The sequence below is a fragment of the Macrobrachium rosenbergii genome, chromosome 17 (genome assembly GCF_040412425.1).
Source record: "Macrobrachium rosenbergii isolate ZJJX-2024 chromosome 17, ASM4041242v1, whole genome shotgun sequence".
Lineage (NCBI taxonomy): Eukaryota > Metazoa > Arthropoda > Malacostraca > Decapoda > Palaemonidae > Macrobrachium > Macrobrachium rosenbergii.
Genome location: NC_089757.1, coordinates 2,581,270 through 2,599,055, shown reverse-complemented (window position 1 = coordinate 2,599,055; position 17,786 = coordinate 2,581,270). Strand labels below are relative to the sequence as shown.

The window sequence follows — 17,786 nt, the reverse complement described above, 5'->3', positions numbered from 1 at the left end:
CGTGATCGTCAGTTTTTTTGTGTTTGTTATTTTCTCTCTTGATTATGTTATACTTTTTTCCGGTGTGTGCTTTTGACAATGGGTATTTTGGTCTGTCGAAACGTATATATCTTTTTTTATATGCAAGATGATTTTAATGTGAATAATAATAATAATAATAATAATAATAATAATAATAATAATAATAATAATAATAATAATAATAATATTATTATTATTATTATTATTATTATTATTATTATTATTATTATTATTATTATTATTATTCTGTGGTTCTGACGTGTCAATGCAAGAGATTGGTGATAACTCTTATGATCACAGAATAGCAGTAGCAATAGTTTTGTGCATAATACGCAGAAAAGGAATTTCTAATAAATTGTATCGCTGGTACTGGAAAATTTGGTCCGCTGAAATAAACCTAGAATTTCGATGTCTGAAAAACGGCTTGTTCTGCCACTATCATGGAGATCACTTCATCACGAGGCTGTAAAAGTGATTTATCGTTTGGAATAATTTAGACCCAAGGGAAATAATGGTTGATTAGCGTATTTCTCCCCGGCAGGTTCGGAACCGAGGCCTTTGATTTAGACAACGATAAACAGTCGACTTTAACCGCTCGACTATCAACACACACACACATATATATAGATATACAGTATATATATATATATATATATATATATATATATATATATATATATAGTAAATTTATATAGGTGTTTGTCTGTGATTGTGTTTTTATGGTCTACAGTTTGTCACTACATACCTGATAGACATCAGGTATTTAAAGACACACCACACACACACATGTATATATGTATATATGTATGTATATATATATATATATATATATATATATATATATATATAATAATATATAGTGTGACTTTTTCTCATTCATCACTTCATCCCACACATCCCACAATAAACGAAAACATAACATATCTCACGACTTTAATTGTGTCAGTGAATAATGAGCCAAGCCCAATATTTCACCCACTATCTTCTGTCAATATTGACATTGTTACCGACACCTCCCTGAGGGGCATAAAGATAACGGGCAGAAAGATTAATATTACATCTTGGCAATAAGCAAATAAAAAAAAAAAATGAAACAAAAAGGGATGCCATTGATGCAGTTCCCAAGAAGCCGAGGCCGTTAAAGTGTGATCAAGTGAACTTTTATTTGCATTGTGATGCTGCGTCCACCAGCGCTGATTATGCGAAATTTGCACGACTGAGAATGCCAAGTTTGCATAGCATGCTCACTTAACTGGCCTCCTGACCTGTCCGATTCCTTCCAGAATATTCAGCTTATCCAGTTGCTTGATCAGTTTTGTCAATTTAGAGCCTGTTAATACACAGAATATTACATGTAGAATTAGTTGTTATCATTCTAAAGCAAAAAGTTATAATCTTTTAGTGACTTGAACCTGAATTGTTTTTATCGAGGCGAAGCCAAGATGATTGTAGCGGGAGGAGTCTGTCCCAGACCAATCATATGGCCGTGTGGTGGGTGAGGGGCGGGGCCTGTGGTCTCTCAACGCTGCCAACACTACATTCATTGTATTTGCCAACGGGCTGTTGAACGAAGAGTGTGTGCTACGTTCCCCATTGAAGTGTTGGTGATTTTGCTGTGGTGTGAATCGTTGCGATTTGGATGATGATATTGCAAATCAGTTGAGTTTATGGACTCGAAATGAGATGCTGTAGTTGTTTGTAACTGAAGACGAGAAGGACGTGATGTTACTAGTGAAACAACAGCAGAAGGAGTAGTGAGCTTTAGCCCTGGGTCGGTGGGCCACCTTCAGATGCTCAGATAACAGCGGCTCCAGTATGGCGGGGCCCACGAACGCCCTTGTGTGGGCGGCTGTGGGCGTGTGGGTAGTCTGCAGTGTTAGTGCGTGGGCGGACTACTCTTCGGACACCCATCCAGGAGGTCCGCGCCGTTGTGAAGCCATCAGGATCACCTCCTGCTTGGACGTCGGATACAACCTGACCTCCATGCCCAACCTGGTGGGGCTCGAGTTGCAGAACGACGCCGAGTATCGCCTCAATTCCTTCAAGCCCCTCATCCAGTATGGGTGCTCGTCCCAGCTCCAGTTCTTCCTTTGCTCCATCTATGCCCCCATGTGCACGCCTCAAGTGCCCACGCCCATCGGGCCCTGTCGGGATTTATGCGAGGCCGTAAGGAACCGATGTGCCCCGGTGCTGGCTGAACTTGGGTATCCCTGGCCGCCGTTCCTCAATTGTTCCAGGTTTCCTGCGGAAAACAACGAGGAGCACATGTGCATGGAAGGGCCAGGAGAGAAAATGCCCCCCTCATTCCCCTCCAACAACTTCCCCCCGCCCCCAGACTCCCCCGCGGTGCAGCCAGTACGCCCAGGCACACAAATACCGGTACATCAACGCCACGGGTACGTGCACCCCTCTGTGCCAAGCCAACATTTCCTTCAACAGCAGCGATAAGTCCTTCGCCGGGGTGTGGATGGCGATCTGGGCCGTCGTCTGCTTCGCCGTCACCATGTTCACGGTCGTGTCCTTCGTGTTGGACGCGGCCGCCTTCAGGTACCCCGAAAGGGCCGCCGTCCACCTTGCCCTCTGTTACAACCTGGTTGCAGTGGGCTACCTGGTGCGACTGGTTGCAGGTGCAGCCCGGGTCACCTGTCACGCCGACCCGGAGTTAGGGGCGCGAGTGGCTGTCACCGAGGGCACCTTGCACACCACGTGTGCCCTCGTCTTCCTTCTCCTGTACTACTTCAGCACCGCCGCCTCCGTCTGGTAAGCTGACCTTCCCCGTTACTTTGGATGCTCGTTGCTGATAACTGGGGGCAGGCTTAGATTATATATAGAAATTGCTGACGAATTAGTATCGCGTAATCTTACGCGGGTCAAATAGTTTCATCAGACTCATTAGTCAGTGGTAGTGACTGCAACGGTATATGGTTGATGTCATTTCAAATGGTAAACGTATAATGTTGTTGAACTGCATGGCAGGTTTTATAAAGTACAGGTCGGATTTACTTTTGTTTAGATTTACTTAGGTTATTGTGCAATCTTATTCCGGTAAACTGAAGTGTTAATCTGCAGAAAAGCTGCGCGGGGTGCCGTGTTTAGTACCAGTCCCTCGGGGATGAGCGGGAGAACATAAACAAAAGACTGTAGATTTCTCAAACCTGTCCTGTGTTGTATACAGTACTCCCTTTTCTGGATTGTTCAGTAAAAAAGTTCTAATAATAAGCGATATCTTCGTGAGAAACTTTGATGTAGAATTACAACTGAAGTTTTAATACCAGTATTTTTATTTTATGAACAGATAATGAGATTATTTGCATATCTATACACTTGCATGACTACTAACTCTCTCTCTCTCTCTCTCTCTCTCTCTCTCTCTCTCTCTCTCTCTCTCTCTCTCTCAAACCAGTTTCACCGCGTGGGAAATTTAATGCGAATTTGAGTTATAAGTTGGTCAAAGCTAAATACAGCTTAATGTGTAGATATGGTTTTTACCCTAATTAAAAAAAAAATTTACACGTTGCCTACTTAATGATTTTTTCGCAATTTATTCTCTTGAATGTATTTATTCACCGAAAGGCAGTAATCTGCGCATAAAGAATTTCATTTTTTAAATAATAAATTCTTACACTTTTTTTATGTCCTCAGTGGAATCGGAATATTTTTTTTTTTATCAGCAGTGATCGTAAGATTTATCACAAGTTATTTTTATTCTTATTCTTTATATTTGGTTGGCTAACAAAAGCAGAGTAGTTGACGTCCAGTCAGTGATGAAGGGGAAAATACCTGAGAACAAGTATAACACACTAATAAGGTATACATTTCATTCTACCCTCCTGCTCTGTTGCATCAACTTTATGTATAGCATATACGTACGTCACGCAGGACGGATAAATCGCTGTTCTTTATCTGATATTGATCAGGAAGTACACTTTTTACACCATATTTATAATATATGTATATATGTGTATTATGTATTATATGTATATGTATATATATATATATATGTATATAATGTATATATTATATGTATATGTGTGTGTCTGTATGTATGTATTTGTATATATGACATGAGTGCAATGTCGCGCACGGGTACATAAATTTAATTTCAAATTAATATGAATTGTTTAGTAATATGTATAGGTTGTATATATATATATATATATATATATATATATATATATATATATATATATATATATATTATGTATAATACATTCACATTATATATATATATATATATTATATATATATATATTATGTATAGACTAATACATATATATATATATATATATATATATATATATATATATATATATATATATATATATATATATATATATACATACATACAGTACAATAAACTCGACAGCCATTAACCAGCAGTGGCTAGCGAAAAGCTATATGTATTTGGATATCTTGTTAGGCTGAGTAATTATGGTATTAATTATATAGGCTATATATATATATATATATATATATATATATATATATATATAGATAGATAGATAGATAGATAAATAGATAGATAGATAGAATGATAGATAGATATATAAACTTGCTTTTTCAGTCCCTTCTAAACGCTATCAACGGAGAGGTCTCCCTTAAAATATCGTTGATATGCTTGAAACATCTCGGAAGGGACCACAACCAACCCTATTAAGATTCCAGCGGTTATTTTCATCGGTGCATTTTTCCAAACGCTCAATTATAACTCGTAAGCGACTCTCCCGGGCACACCAGAAGACAATGGGGACCGAAAACCTCTCGAAAATAGAAAGAATAGAAGAAGGAAAAAAGGCTCTTCGAATCTTCTTCATTCGGTGTTATTGGTAGCGCTCCCTTTTGTGAATAGTGCAGTCACTTGCAACGTCATTCGTAACGGAGGACAGTCTTTCTTTCTTTCTTTCTAATGGTTTGCTCTCATTGGCATTCAATTGAAGAGTCTGCTAATAGGTGGCGCTGTCGAGTGGCTTTTGTGAGCGTTTGTCTCTCTTTTTGTTTTTTAGGCTTGTGTTTACTATTTCAGTCGCGTCTCCCAATTATCCGTCGCTTTGAGACGTGCTGTAAATTGTCGCAGGTGTACTCTTCAGATGCAATTCATACTTCAGGCTGTTTTAAGCTTTTGCCATTTTCTGGTTTAATGTGTTGCATTTCGGGGGCGTTTTCTAGGCAGCGGTCGCCTGGGGTCGTCCTGTAGTCCTACAGCGTCACTGGCGTCGTTTTCAGGGATTGATGCTGTTCAAAATGTGCAACAAGCACGAGAATAAACGTGAGAGGCTATTATGGGGTAATAAAAAAAGAGAGAAATTGGAGAAAAGAATGAGTGGCGAGCCATGGTAACTCCACATGCAGATGATGAATATAGGCTATATAGGCCTACACATGTAAACGGCATACGAGTTAGATCGGAGTGCAATGCTTCATGGCTCTTCAAAGTAATATATTGTAGCTTCTTGTGGATTGACGCTCCTTGGTTAAGCCGGACTTAGGCCATTGCGGGCGTTTGCCCCAAAGGCGATTAATTAAGGTCTCTGTCCTACTGAAACAGGCACAGCTTTTAAACTTGCAAAGGTCAGCATCAAAGCCGAGATCTTGAGTCCGTCTGCTACACCAAGTTTCCGAGCAATTCTTCTTGGAAGCATAATTGTTGTTACCACCGTTCCCCGGTATTTCCATTCTGTTCCCCCAAGCGCCAGTCATTAATAAGCTTCATTAGCGTTTGTCGACACTTTATTCTCTTTTCTAGAGACATTTCCTCGTGATGTTTGTAAGTAATTTCTTCGCGCCTTGTCGATTGCCCCCAGACTTCCAGTGTAATTACCGGTTGCCGGTACTTGAAGCTTTTGAGTAATTACTACCTGTTGCTCTGGGGCCACCCTCCAGTCAGTCATCGGAGGTTTTTATTTTATTGTTATTATTACTATTATTATTATTATTTTTTTGCAACGTCTCAAGTTTTCATTCATTTGCGCTTGTCAGCGGATGCAGCCCCTCTGTGGATGTCAGTCCATTGAAGAAATTAATATGTCAGTCATTTGCCTCATTAATGTCGTTATTTTTTTTTGTTGCTTTTGATAATCTTCATCTTACATTTGTGATTCTTGAATACTGCATTTACCCATTATTTAGTTTGTTACTGTTATATTATTATTTTATTGATATAGTATTTAATAATCTTGTATTCGACCATTATTTAGCGTACGTCATTATTTTGTCAGGTTTTGTTTGAGACGATAATGTTTTTGTTAGTTCCCTTGTTGCTGGTAGCTTGGCTCCAGGGATTGCTGAGACCAATTTGTTAGAAAATGTTGAATGAATTCCAGTATCGAGAATGAGACCGCCGCTCATTATGGTAAGTTTCATCTACTGACAGGTTAATAAGTCGTAATAATGTTGATGATAATGATGACAGTAAATATTCAACTTACTTTAGAGCTAAATGCAATGGGGGACTTATAACATATTTTTTTTTCTCAAGAATTTCTGTATCTACATTGCGGGAATGATTAAACAATTTACTTTATATCTTATAACCCAGTTCCTATTTGTGATGAATTGCCAATTTATTTATAACTCATAGCTGATTCAGTCGGGTTCTGTGGCAATGCCGCTCACACCAGACAACCAAGATCTGCTGTCAGTGCGCTGATTTTTTGCGAAGACGCTTCCATCCCCTGTGCAGGCCTGGGGTTAAGTCAGTCGAAGAAACATCACCGAATTTTGACCAGTGACTGAGTAAGGCTTTGTTCAGCAACATATTCTAATCTAGGGCGCATCTAGGGATATTCGATAACTGTTCAATCCAAATAAAAGTAAGATGTATTAGCGGATCGCAGTGCCCCCGGCGATGGCGGATTTCTGTTTTACGTTTGGCCTCTTAAGCTTAACTTTGACCTTGACCTCACTTCGTCCATCGTGTTCAGTACCGGTGGATGGATGCCGACTGTAATGTGTCTGTCTCATGTCGTCCAAAAGTTATGGCACTTGAAAGCTTCAAGCTCAACGGACGGACGGACGGACATCGAGCCCGACGGACGGGTCGGTTATTACATGCCCTTGGGCAAGAAGATGAAAATATATATATATATATATATATATATATATATATATATATATATATATATATATATATATATATATATATATATATATATACATATATATATATATATATATATATATATGTATATATATATATATATATATATATATATATATATATATATATATATATATATATATATATATATATATATATATATATATATATATATATATATATATATATATATATGTATGTATAAATATATACGTAGAAGAATGTGATTGGTCGCTCCTTTAGGGTAAACTCTGATTGGCAATTTTCCATTACTGACTTTTAATATTTTTTTATGCAGATACGATCTTTTTTAAGCATCCTGGTACACTCTTCTGGTCAAGGAAAAGAGGAAAAGAAAGGTTGGAAGATAAAAAAACAATTGGATGAACCCTGAGGGAGGGGATAGCTCTTCTTCTTGATAGACATTCAGAGAGAGGAACAGTTGGTGCATCATGCAGCCGGATGATTGCTGAAACCCACAAATTAGATAAGCTGGCTTACGGAGAAGGACATTACGGAGTTATTATTAGTGGGCCCATACTGTCCAAAGTGACAGCGGTAATAGAGGGTGGTATTGTAATATGAGGCCAGTGTTTCTAGCGATATTACATATGGTTAGAAAAAAGTTAAGTATATCTTAGTTTAACCAGACTACTGAGCTGATTAACATCTCTCCTAGGGCTGGCCCGAAGGATTAGACTTATTTTACGTGGCTAAGAACCAATTGGTTACCTAGCAACGGGACCTACAGCTTATTGTGGAATCCGAACCACATTATAGCGAAAAATGAATTTCTGTCACCAGAAATAAATTCCTCTAATTGTTCATTGGCCGACCGGAGAATCGAACACGGGCCCAGCACAGTGCTAGCCGAGAACGATATCGACCGGTCCAATGAGGAACTGCATATAGTTAGAGAGACAAAATATTTATGGATACACGTTGCGTTTTATATTATTATGATGATAAAGATGATGATAATGATGATAATGATATTACTTGTGTATTTTGTACTACCTCCATTATTTGTGCACTCTGTATTCGTGTATGAACATGAACTAAATGTATATTGTCATTATTATGTCTTGCAACTCCAGTAGGAAGTCATTCTACCGGAAATCGCACGTTGATACTTTTGTTTCGTGGTATGTTTTAATAACCAACCGAAGAGAAACAAAGAAATGACTTAGCCATGTCCATCTGTGCATTGGAAAATTGTGGTCATTTTCGAAATTTACATTCAAATGCAAAAGCTACCCAATATAAGATAAGGCTTTCATTCCAGCATTGAGATATGAGATTTATTATTGTGGAAACAAGTATAAGCCCTTTATGTTTTTAGTGTTTTATGGAATGCAGCCAAAAACTAACTGAAGGGCTTTTGTAGATTCAGTTCTTTCTTCCTTTTAAACGTATTATTTTTGTGATACGTATATCTTAAGACAACGAAATGAATTGGGGCTTGTATATTTTGTACAAACTTTCCTTGATCACATTTGTGTCTTGAAAGCATGACCCATTTCATTCATTGTATCAAAGTGATCGTACGTATTCCATTATTTACCTTGGCAAAATGTTACGACTCGAAATTACATTTCCGCTTATTATTTATTCAGAAGAATGACTGAACAGCAGCACCATTATGACGTAAAGTGCCACGCTCTCGACCGTCTCAGTTCCAGGGATCTTTTATTCCCCACACCGCAGGACTGTGGAGTAGCCTCCCTGAGGATGGCGTGCAATTAGAACCTCGAAAGTTCAAGCGAGGATGAAATAAGCTACTTCCCAAAAACAATTTACTTTGTATTTTATTAATTTATATTTATATTTTTATCTATTTATATATTATTATTATTATTATTATTATTATTATTATTATTATTATTATTATTATTATTATTATTATATTCTGAAGATAAACCCCTATTCATATGGAACAAGCCCATAGGGACCATTAACTTGAAATTCGAGCTTCCCAAGAATATGGTGTCAATTTGTCGATTTAAAAGAAATTACAGAAGATAATAATAAATACAGAAAGAAGAGATCAGTTATTTGAAAAGAAAAAGATAAATTAATAAACTAATATTAGTTTATTAATTTATCTTTTGTCTTCTCAAATAACTGATCTGAATGGTCCCTATAGGCTTGTTCCATATGAATAGGGGTTTATCTTCAGAATAATAATAATAATAATAATAATAATAATAATAATAATAATAATAATAATAATAATGATTAACTCAAAAGAGTGAAAAATCTTTTTAGCGTTTGTTGACATAATCAGTGAATACTTTACGTGGTAGTAAGTTGACTGTGGTGGGACACAGTCAAGGTACACTGGAGGGAGGTACAGCGCTAGCAACCTCGCTTTAAAAGTCATGCTGATAATTGAAAGATTAACCTTCGCTTCATTGTCACTTCCTTCAAGGGATATATATATAATATATATATAATATATATATATATATATATATATATATATATATATATATATATATATATATATATATATATATATATATATATATGATCTCACTGACACGTGATTTATTTATGCACATACAGCAGAACAGTAGATGTCCATCATGACTGGTTTCGTTTTTATGGAAGACGTTATCCGACGGATAATGAAACAAGGTGTAAATTATACTCACTGTTTCATTTCCCTTGTGTTCTGTAGATGCTTCAAATATATAAAATGTCTTAGGTATAAAAAGGAAATCGATCTGGATTTACACCCTGTGTTTCAATGTCATTCTGGTACCTGTGCATTTATTAAAAAAGACATAGGCCTATATATGTATATGATTTTATATATATATTATATAATATAGATTTTTTTTATATATACATACATACATACATACATTTATATGTATATGTGTATAGCCTATGTATGTGTATATATACATATATATTGTTGAGTATTGTAATGGGTGACCCAGGCCGGTGAAACTCGGGATTTGCGTTGCAATGTTAAGTTCTGAGGTACCAGGGGCCAGCTGTTTCCTCATCTTCTAGGTTTTCCATTCAGCCTTAATCTCTCTCTCTCTCTCTCTCTCTCTCTCTCTCTCTCTCTCTCTCTCTCTCTCTCTCTCTCCCTCTCTCTTAGTGTTTCTCACCAAGGGAACAACAAGCTATATAAAATATAAAGAGTACATTTGGGGAGAGGTTAACAGTTTTAGTTCCTTGGAGAGAGAAAACAGGAAACGTGTACTGGATGTAAGTACGTTTTAGGCCGACTGTCTGATGAATACGATTGGAATGTGGGCGCAGGAAGCGAGATTAGAGAGGCGACGACTTCCTATCGAAGAAGTTCCCTTTTTTCTTTGGTGTTACTCATTTCTCCTCACGTCGTATGGTTACTTATCCGTTACTTGACTGATTATTATGTTTTTTATTTTGTTCCCTTTATATTCACATTTTTCCTTCCTTATTTTTTCGTGCCCTTCATCTGAAGGTTAACAGCCAATGAGCTTGTTACATACAGTTGTTGACATAATAATAATAATAATAATAATAATAATAATAATAATAATAATAATAATAATAATAATAATAGATTTGGAAACAAATTGACTAAATTAATAGTCCTATTTTAAGAAGAACGCGACTTTCTGATCAGTATCGTGACTTACGGTTTATTAATTCAAAATATGAGTATAATCAAATTTACACTTTTGCTTGAAGATTCTTTCGAAGGCCAGTTCAGGTTGGGATGACTTCGGCGAAGTTACGTCTTGGAGGAAAAGTAAGAGAAAAATTAGTGTTTTCGAGGAAGTTTGTGATAAGAGAGTGATTTACGAGGGGCTAATGGCATCCCTGCGGGGAAGAAGATAAAAAGTTTGTGTTGTGTTTTATATAATATATATATATATATATATATATATATATATATATATATATATATATATATATATATATATATATATATATATATATATATATATATATATATATGTATGTATGTATGTATGTTAGAAATAGGATGGAAAATAGCAATCGTCTCCGTAGGGGGGTTAGTGTCGTCAGTGCACCGCATGGGGTGCACTGTAGGCATTACTAAAGGTTCTTTGTAGCGTCCCTTCGGCCCGTAACTGCAACCCCTTTCGTTCCTTTTACTGTGCCTCCATCCATATTACTTTCTTCCATCTTGCCATCCACCCTCTCCTAACAATTGTTTCAAAGTGCAAAAGAGAGGTTTTCCTCCTGTTACACCTTTCAAACCTACCTACTCTCAATTTCCTTTCCAGCGCTGAATGACCTCATAGCTCCCATTGCTTGGCTTTTGGCCGAAAAACTATATTCCATTCCTTTCCAATAACCGTTGCAGTATTTTTAGTTTACTGGATAAGTTTTCTAGACTTTACCGAGTATCATCATTAGTGCTGTGAATTTGTATAAACGTAAGAATTTAGACTACGTGAAAGTAATGTACCCAAATTTACGCGGGTTAAAATCATTAAAAAGAGTAAAGATGCAAAATAGAACTTTAAAAGAAGCAAGGTCAGCACCTGACTATGTTGGAGCAGAGAAGTGAGTGCCATGCTCATTTTTGGAAGGAAGGACGTCGACTTTCGGTGTATACAAAGCGATGGACGTGGTCCGTTTAGTGAAGGGATAGTCTGATTCCAAAAAAGGAGAGAGAGAGAGAGAGAGAGAGAGAGAGAGAGAGAGAGAGAGAGAGAGAGAGAGAGAGAGTTATCGCAGGGAGCTTGGGCAGCGGTGTTAAAATCATCGTATGAAAATGAGGTCTTACTTTTCTTGCACTGATATCGTATATGGAAAATTCTTTTGTTTTCAAAGTTCATCCAGAGCGTGCGGCGACTGACGACAAGCTGAGAATCTTTCCTTCCTGTAAGTAATGTTCTGGTGGCTCCGACATATTTCACGGTTTTGAACGTTGGGGAAGTAAAACAATAGACCATAAAATATTCATTTAGTATTCAGCGCCTTGAATGTGTTCTCAATAACCTTTTTGTAGTTGTAATTTAAGTTTTTTGTTGTAAACAAAAGGAATGAAGGCTGGTATTAATCATTTAGGCTAATTAGGTACAAATTGACACGGTTGAAGTCTGTCATTTAAACATTTTTTTTTCTATTTCTGCTTTTTATAAATTCAACATGTTAATTTTATGTGTACTTGCTTTTACCGAATATGTTTTTAATTTTTATAATTTGTACAATTTCACAACCCTCTTTAAGATTTGGTCTATAAATTTAAAATACTAAGCCCTGGTAAATCTTCGACGTTCCAATAGGCTATATACATACACAGTATATTTTGTGTATGTATATATATATATATATATATATATATATATATATATATATATATATATATATATATATATAATATATATATATATATATATATATATATATAATATATATATATATATATAATGTTTATGTATATGTATATGTATATATATATATAATGTGCGTGTGTGTAATTATTCTGTATCATTATCATTTGTTACATATGTGCACCCTCTCAGCCTTATCAGATAGTGCCTGTTAATTCTAAACTCCTCCTGTACGCGTTTAGAAATTCATTATTATTTCTAGTCATATTATCAACTGGACCTTCATTAATTTGACGCCTAAATCCTCGTGTCATGTAGTGCTGTCGATATGAGGATTTGTGTAAGATACGATATCTTGTTTATCTCGCTTTTTTTTGTTTTACTTTTGATAACAATGGGAGGCAGTAAGACCAGGTCGAAATTCCCGTCTTAATCGCAGAAGCGCGAGGCACCAGACGATTCAGGAAGGAGATATAAATGAGCTTTTAAGTTCGTTTCCTCAGAATTTCATTGCCCCTCTATTGACATAATACGACAGATTATGTACACGGTAGTTAGTCTGCTGTGGTGAGTGGAAACCAGTCAGTTGGAGAAGGGTATGGGGTAGCAGGCTCATCCAAAAAAGACTTTCAGGAGCTGGGATGCCAACAGTCTTTGAAGCAATCGTTCAATCTTTGTTTTGGGAAATGGGTTATATGCCTACTTTTTTTTATTACTATATTGATTATTTCCATGTTGTCTGATGGGGTTACCGTTCCCATATATATATATATATATATATATATATATATATATATATATATATATATATATATATATTTATTTAATACCTGAGAAAAAACTGAATGAATGCAGTCTATTGTCCTTTCTTGTGGTGTGGTAAAGCGACTTATTTGTCTATGAATAATTTTCTTGTCCGATCGGATTATGACTTAATAGGGAGAGTTCGTAGTGCCGTTGATCTCATATTTTGACTTTTGAATTAATCCGTAGCTCAGCGAATTTGCAATGCGGCCAGAATTCACTGACATTAGAAGAAATCTCATTGTTGGCGTGACACGATTAGGCTACTCAGGGGGACGACGCGCGAAGGAGGTCAGCCCTTTCGTAGCATTTGTCCCCCGTCAAGAATTCAATCTAGGTTAGTCCGACTCCCGTGGAATCTGATCACGTAGCGCCTTGCCTGTCCGTGGCCTTAAACCAAAACAAAAGAATCGCAGTGGCGACGAGACTGACTGACTGACGGACGTTCGGTCTGTGCTTATGGACCCTAGGCGGCAGCGCAGCAGCAGCTACGAACCAACTATCGGATCCCACGTGACTCGTTCTCTGTTTTCGTAGGTTTCGCTTTCTGCCAAGCCACCTGACTGACCCGTCCCACTGTGTAAGCAACGCCTTACCTGGCGTAACCTGTTCTCGTCGTTTTAATCAAGACCGGATGACGCGTCCTCTCACCCGCTAGCCTGGTCGGTTCCACAGTGTGGGCAGAGCGAGAATCTTTCGGGAGTCTTGTGAAAAGTCACAAAACATAAAACAAATATTTTCTTTAATCTATATATATATATATATATATATATATATATATATATATATATATATATATAGATATAATATAACAGAACTGACGATCCGTACGATAGGATTTTTTTAACATAGCAAATGCACTCATTCCGGGTTAACTGTTAGCGTATATTATTTTCGGCAATTTGTTTTTGAATTGGTTTTGTTTCGTCGCTGAAGGCATCACAGATAATTTTTTAAAACAAATCTAAATTTCACGTATATTTGACCAATTTAAAAAGAAAAACTACCTGTGCCTGTTGCCGGGAAAATTAAAATAGCGTAGAAATAAATCAAGCATCCAGTGACCTTTTAGGAGACAAAATAGCATACTTTTTTTTTATAGGACGCTAATCCCGACCACTTTACACCATTTCTATACTATTGGCGAGGACAGCTTCCATTCACTCCTTCTGATCCCCTTATTTATGCCACGTTTCGGGCCAGGAGGATAATGTGGGTGTGCGTGCCACGGCGGGCACTTGAGCGATTAGGGCAAAAACCTCGCGGCTTTTACTACCGGAATAGATAATGGTTCGTTTCAGCCGAATGCTTGCAATGGGTCGTGAAGTAAGCTGTTCTCAGAACTGATGTACTGAAGAAGTGGATTCTGTTCTTATTTTGATTTTGATTTCAATTACAGGATCGTAGGTACTGTAGTAGGCTAATTCTGCCCTTTTCTCTCTCTCTCTCTCTCTCTCTCTCTCTCTCTCTCTCTCTGACTTTAAGGAAAGATTGCCTACCACTTGTCACGAGAGATACACATAGATATGTGTTCCTGTGGTGTTAGCTGTTTCAGAGAAAACTCTCTCTCTCTCTCTCTCTCTCTCTCTCTCTCTCTCTCTCTCTCTCTCTCTCTCTCTCTCTCTCAAACAAGAACATTTTAAGTTTCGAAATATCCCTCTCCTTCCTCAGCTACACGCGCGCACACAAAAAAAAAAAAGCCACCAAACTGAACCGAAGTTTCGAAGTGGGTGTCGTTGTTAACACCCTTGTCAAGCACCTCGTGCGGCGGTATTATCCAAATTGAAACTTCGCCGGAATACCAATGCAGGCGTGGGAAAAGCGCCCGGCATGTGGCCGAGAATGTAAGGAAAATGCAATGCGCGTTGCTCGCGGAGAGAAAAGAGATGCGGCAACTGCGCTAACAGGCCGGTTTCAGAGCTAGTCAGCGATTAGTGTTGTGGATACAAGGGAGAATTAGTCACACACACATTATATATATATATATATATATATATATATATATATATATATATATTTTTTTTTTTTTAGACAAATATATAAAGATGTATGGATCAGTTAGCAATGTGTCAGTTTTGTGCATAATGCAGTTCACCCTTGACTATAGCTCTGTTCTGGACTGCCCCTGATAGGCAAACGGCTAATTTATTCGGAAAGCGCGCGCGCATACACACACACACACACACACACACACACACACATATAGGCTATATATATAAATCCATGTATGTACGTGTGTGAATCGACAAGAGACAAATAAAGGAAAGAGCAATAATAAAACAAAAATAAACAAATAAAACTAAAAATAAATAAAAAAAAAAAAATTAAATTTAAAAAAAAATAAATATAAGTACATAAATAAATAAATAAATATGAATACAAATAAATAAATAGTATATAGAGAATGGCAAGTTAATAAAGCTTATGCCTGCCAAGAATTTTTTTTTTTGTGGCAAAGCCTTAGTTTTTCACCAAGATAACTGGAAGTATCGTAAGCAGATGCCGTTTGTTCTTGGTAGAACGACGGTGGAATAATTTCTGTCAGTTATGATGTGATCATAATTACCTCGTCCTTCCCTCAAACACATTTCATAAATCCGGCATTTTAGCTGTTGTGAAGGGAGTGCTAATTACTCTTCCCTTTTTTGCATTTGCGTTAGAAGATGTATAAGACTATAGAATGAAATTTTCTGGCAATTTCAGGGTTTTGCTTCTTAAATAAAGTTTTCAACTTGTACCTAAGAACTTTCGGGAGTTAATATTATGTTCGCAATTTTTTTTTTTTTTTAAATACTTTCTTTATCGTCGTCTGTTTCGAAAACAACACCCAAGTCTTCTCAAGTCGAAACTGGACGCCGAACTCACGATGAGCGCGCGTTCCCGCGTACGTGCGTCCTCGCTCTTGTGGTAAGGTGCTGGAGGACCCGTGATGCCGCATATCATTGCATGTTGCGGGTGAGGTGGTGGAGGAAGAGTAACCACACTTCCACTCGCCTCACACCATAACCCTCGCTTCTTGCTCTCTCTCTCTCTCTCTCTCTCTCTCTCTCTCTCTCTCTCTCTCTCTCTCTCTCTCTCTCTCAGTTTTCTATTTTCTCATGTCTATTTTTCTGTCATATTGTTTTTCTTTTTATTTCTTTTATCGCATTAGCTTTGATATATATATATATATATATATATATATATATATATATATATATATATATATATATATATATATTTTCTTTAGCTTCTAGTTTTTCTCCTATCTCCTTCACTTTCTGTCTTAATTTTCTTATCGTGTTTGTTTAACTTTTTATTTTTAACTTCTCTTGTTTGATGTCTCTAGTATGTATGCTTCAAAGGGGAGTTCATAACCCGGTGATATTGGTGTTGTTACTTTGAATTACTGTCTGTAATAAATTTAATGTTAACAGTAACATTAACAATATTTATGAGCGTAATCTCTGACCATTATTCCTATTTGCCCTCGTCATTGTCATCACTTAAGTCCAACGTTTATTTGATATAGATCCGTCATTTTATCTATCCGTCAAGTTCTGTTTTTCTTGACAGTGGCCATTTTTTTTTTTTTTTTTAATTTCTTCAGTTGTTTTACTATCAAATCTAGCGTCAAAATTTCCAAGTTTTCGTAACACTCAGTCCAGCGTTTCTTTACGAAGTACAACGTGTTCTTTGCATTCCCCGTCTGTTTATGCATCGAGTCCAACCTCCCAGATTCGTTTCCTGTCTCTCGAGACCAACGTCATGAAGGAATTTTTAATTTCTGAAAGGACTGACCGAACTATGTTAACTACGAAGGCGGTCAGTGCTCCGTTCATTTCCGCTTTGCCCAGATGTTGACTTAATTTCGGTTATCTAAGGAAGATTAGATCTACGCAGGGTACGTCATGTTGAGGTTTTATTCTCTCTCTCTCTCTCTCTCTCTCTCTCTCTCTCTCTCTCTCTCTCTCTCTCTCTCTCTCTCCTCGCTGGACGGGTCGGTATCGTTCTCGGCTAGCACTCAACTGGGCCCGCGTTCGATTCTCCGACCGGCTAACGAAGAATTAGAGGAATTTATTTCTGGTGACAGAAATTCATTTCTCGCTATAATGCGGTTCGGATTCCACAATGAGCTGTAGGTCCCGTTGCTAGGTAACCAATTGGTCCTTAGCCACGTAAAATAAGTCTGATCCTTCGGGCCAGCCCTAGGAGAGGTGTTAATCAACTCTCTCTCTCCCTATCTCTCTCTCCACGGGATTCCCATTGGATGATGTTTTGGGAGTACCTGCCTCCACTTGGCAACCCTCCTCATAAATCCTCTCCTCTTCTCACGTCGCGTGACTCTTTCTCATCTCTCACGGCCCATTCCTTTTTCTTGGCCTTCATACATGTTTTTGCTCTCGTCTGGCGGTTTATTGAATTTTATTCAGGCTTAAGTTTGGAGTTCGTTTTATATATATATATATCTATATATATATATATATATATATATATATATATATATATATATATACACATAACCACAGGTGAAAAATAAGAAACAGGGTGTAGGTCTGACCGGTTTCGACTTT

General features: G+C 37.1%; 1 protein-coding gene across 1 annotated transcript in view; it reads left to right on the top strand.

The window, feature by feature from the left end:
- Positions 1-1,700: 1,700 nt before the first annotated feature.
- LOC136847660 (frizzled-4-like) overlaps positions 1,701-17,786 on the top strand; it is a 91,852-nt gene continuing 75,766 nt past the window's right edge. Inside the window, 2 exon segments of the mRNA XM_067119462.1 lie at positions 1,701-2,316; positions 2,318-2,781. Of these exon segments, the coding sequence (XP_066975563.1) occupies positions 1,837-2,316; positions 2,318-2,781 (944 nt within the window). The 5' untranslated portion in view covers positions 1,701-1,836.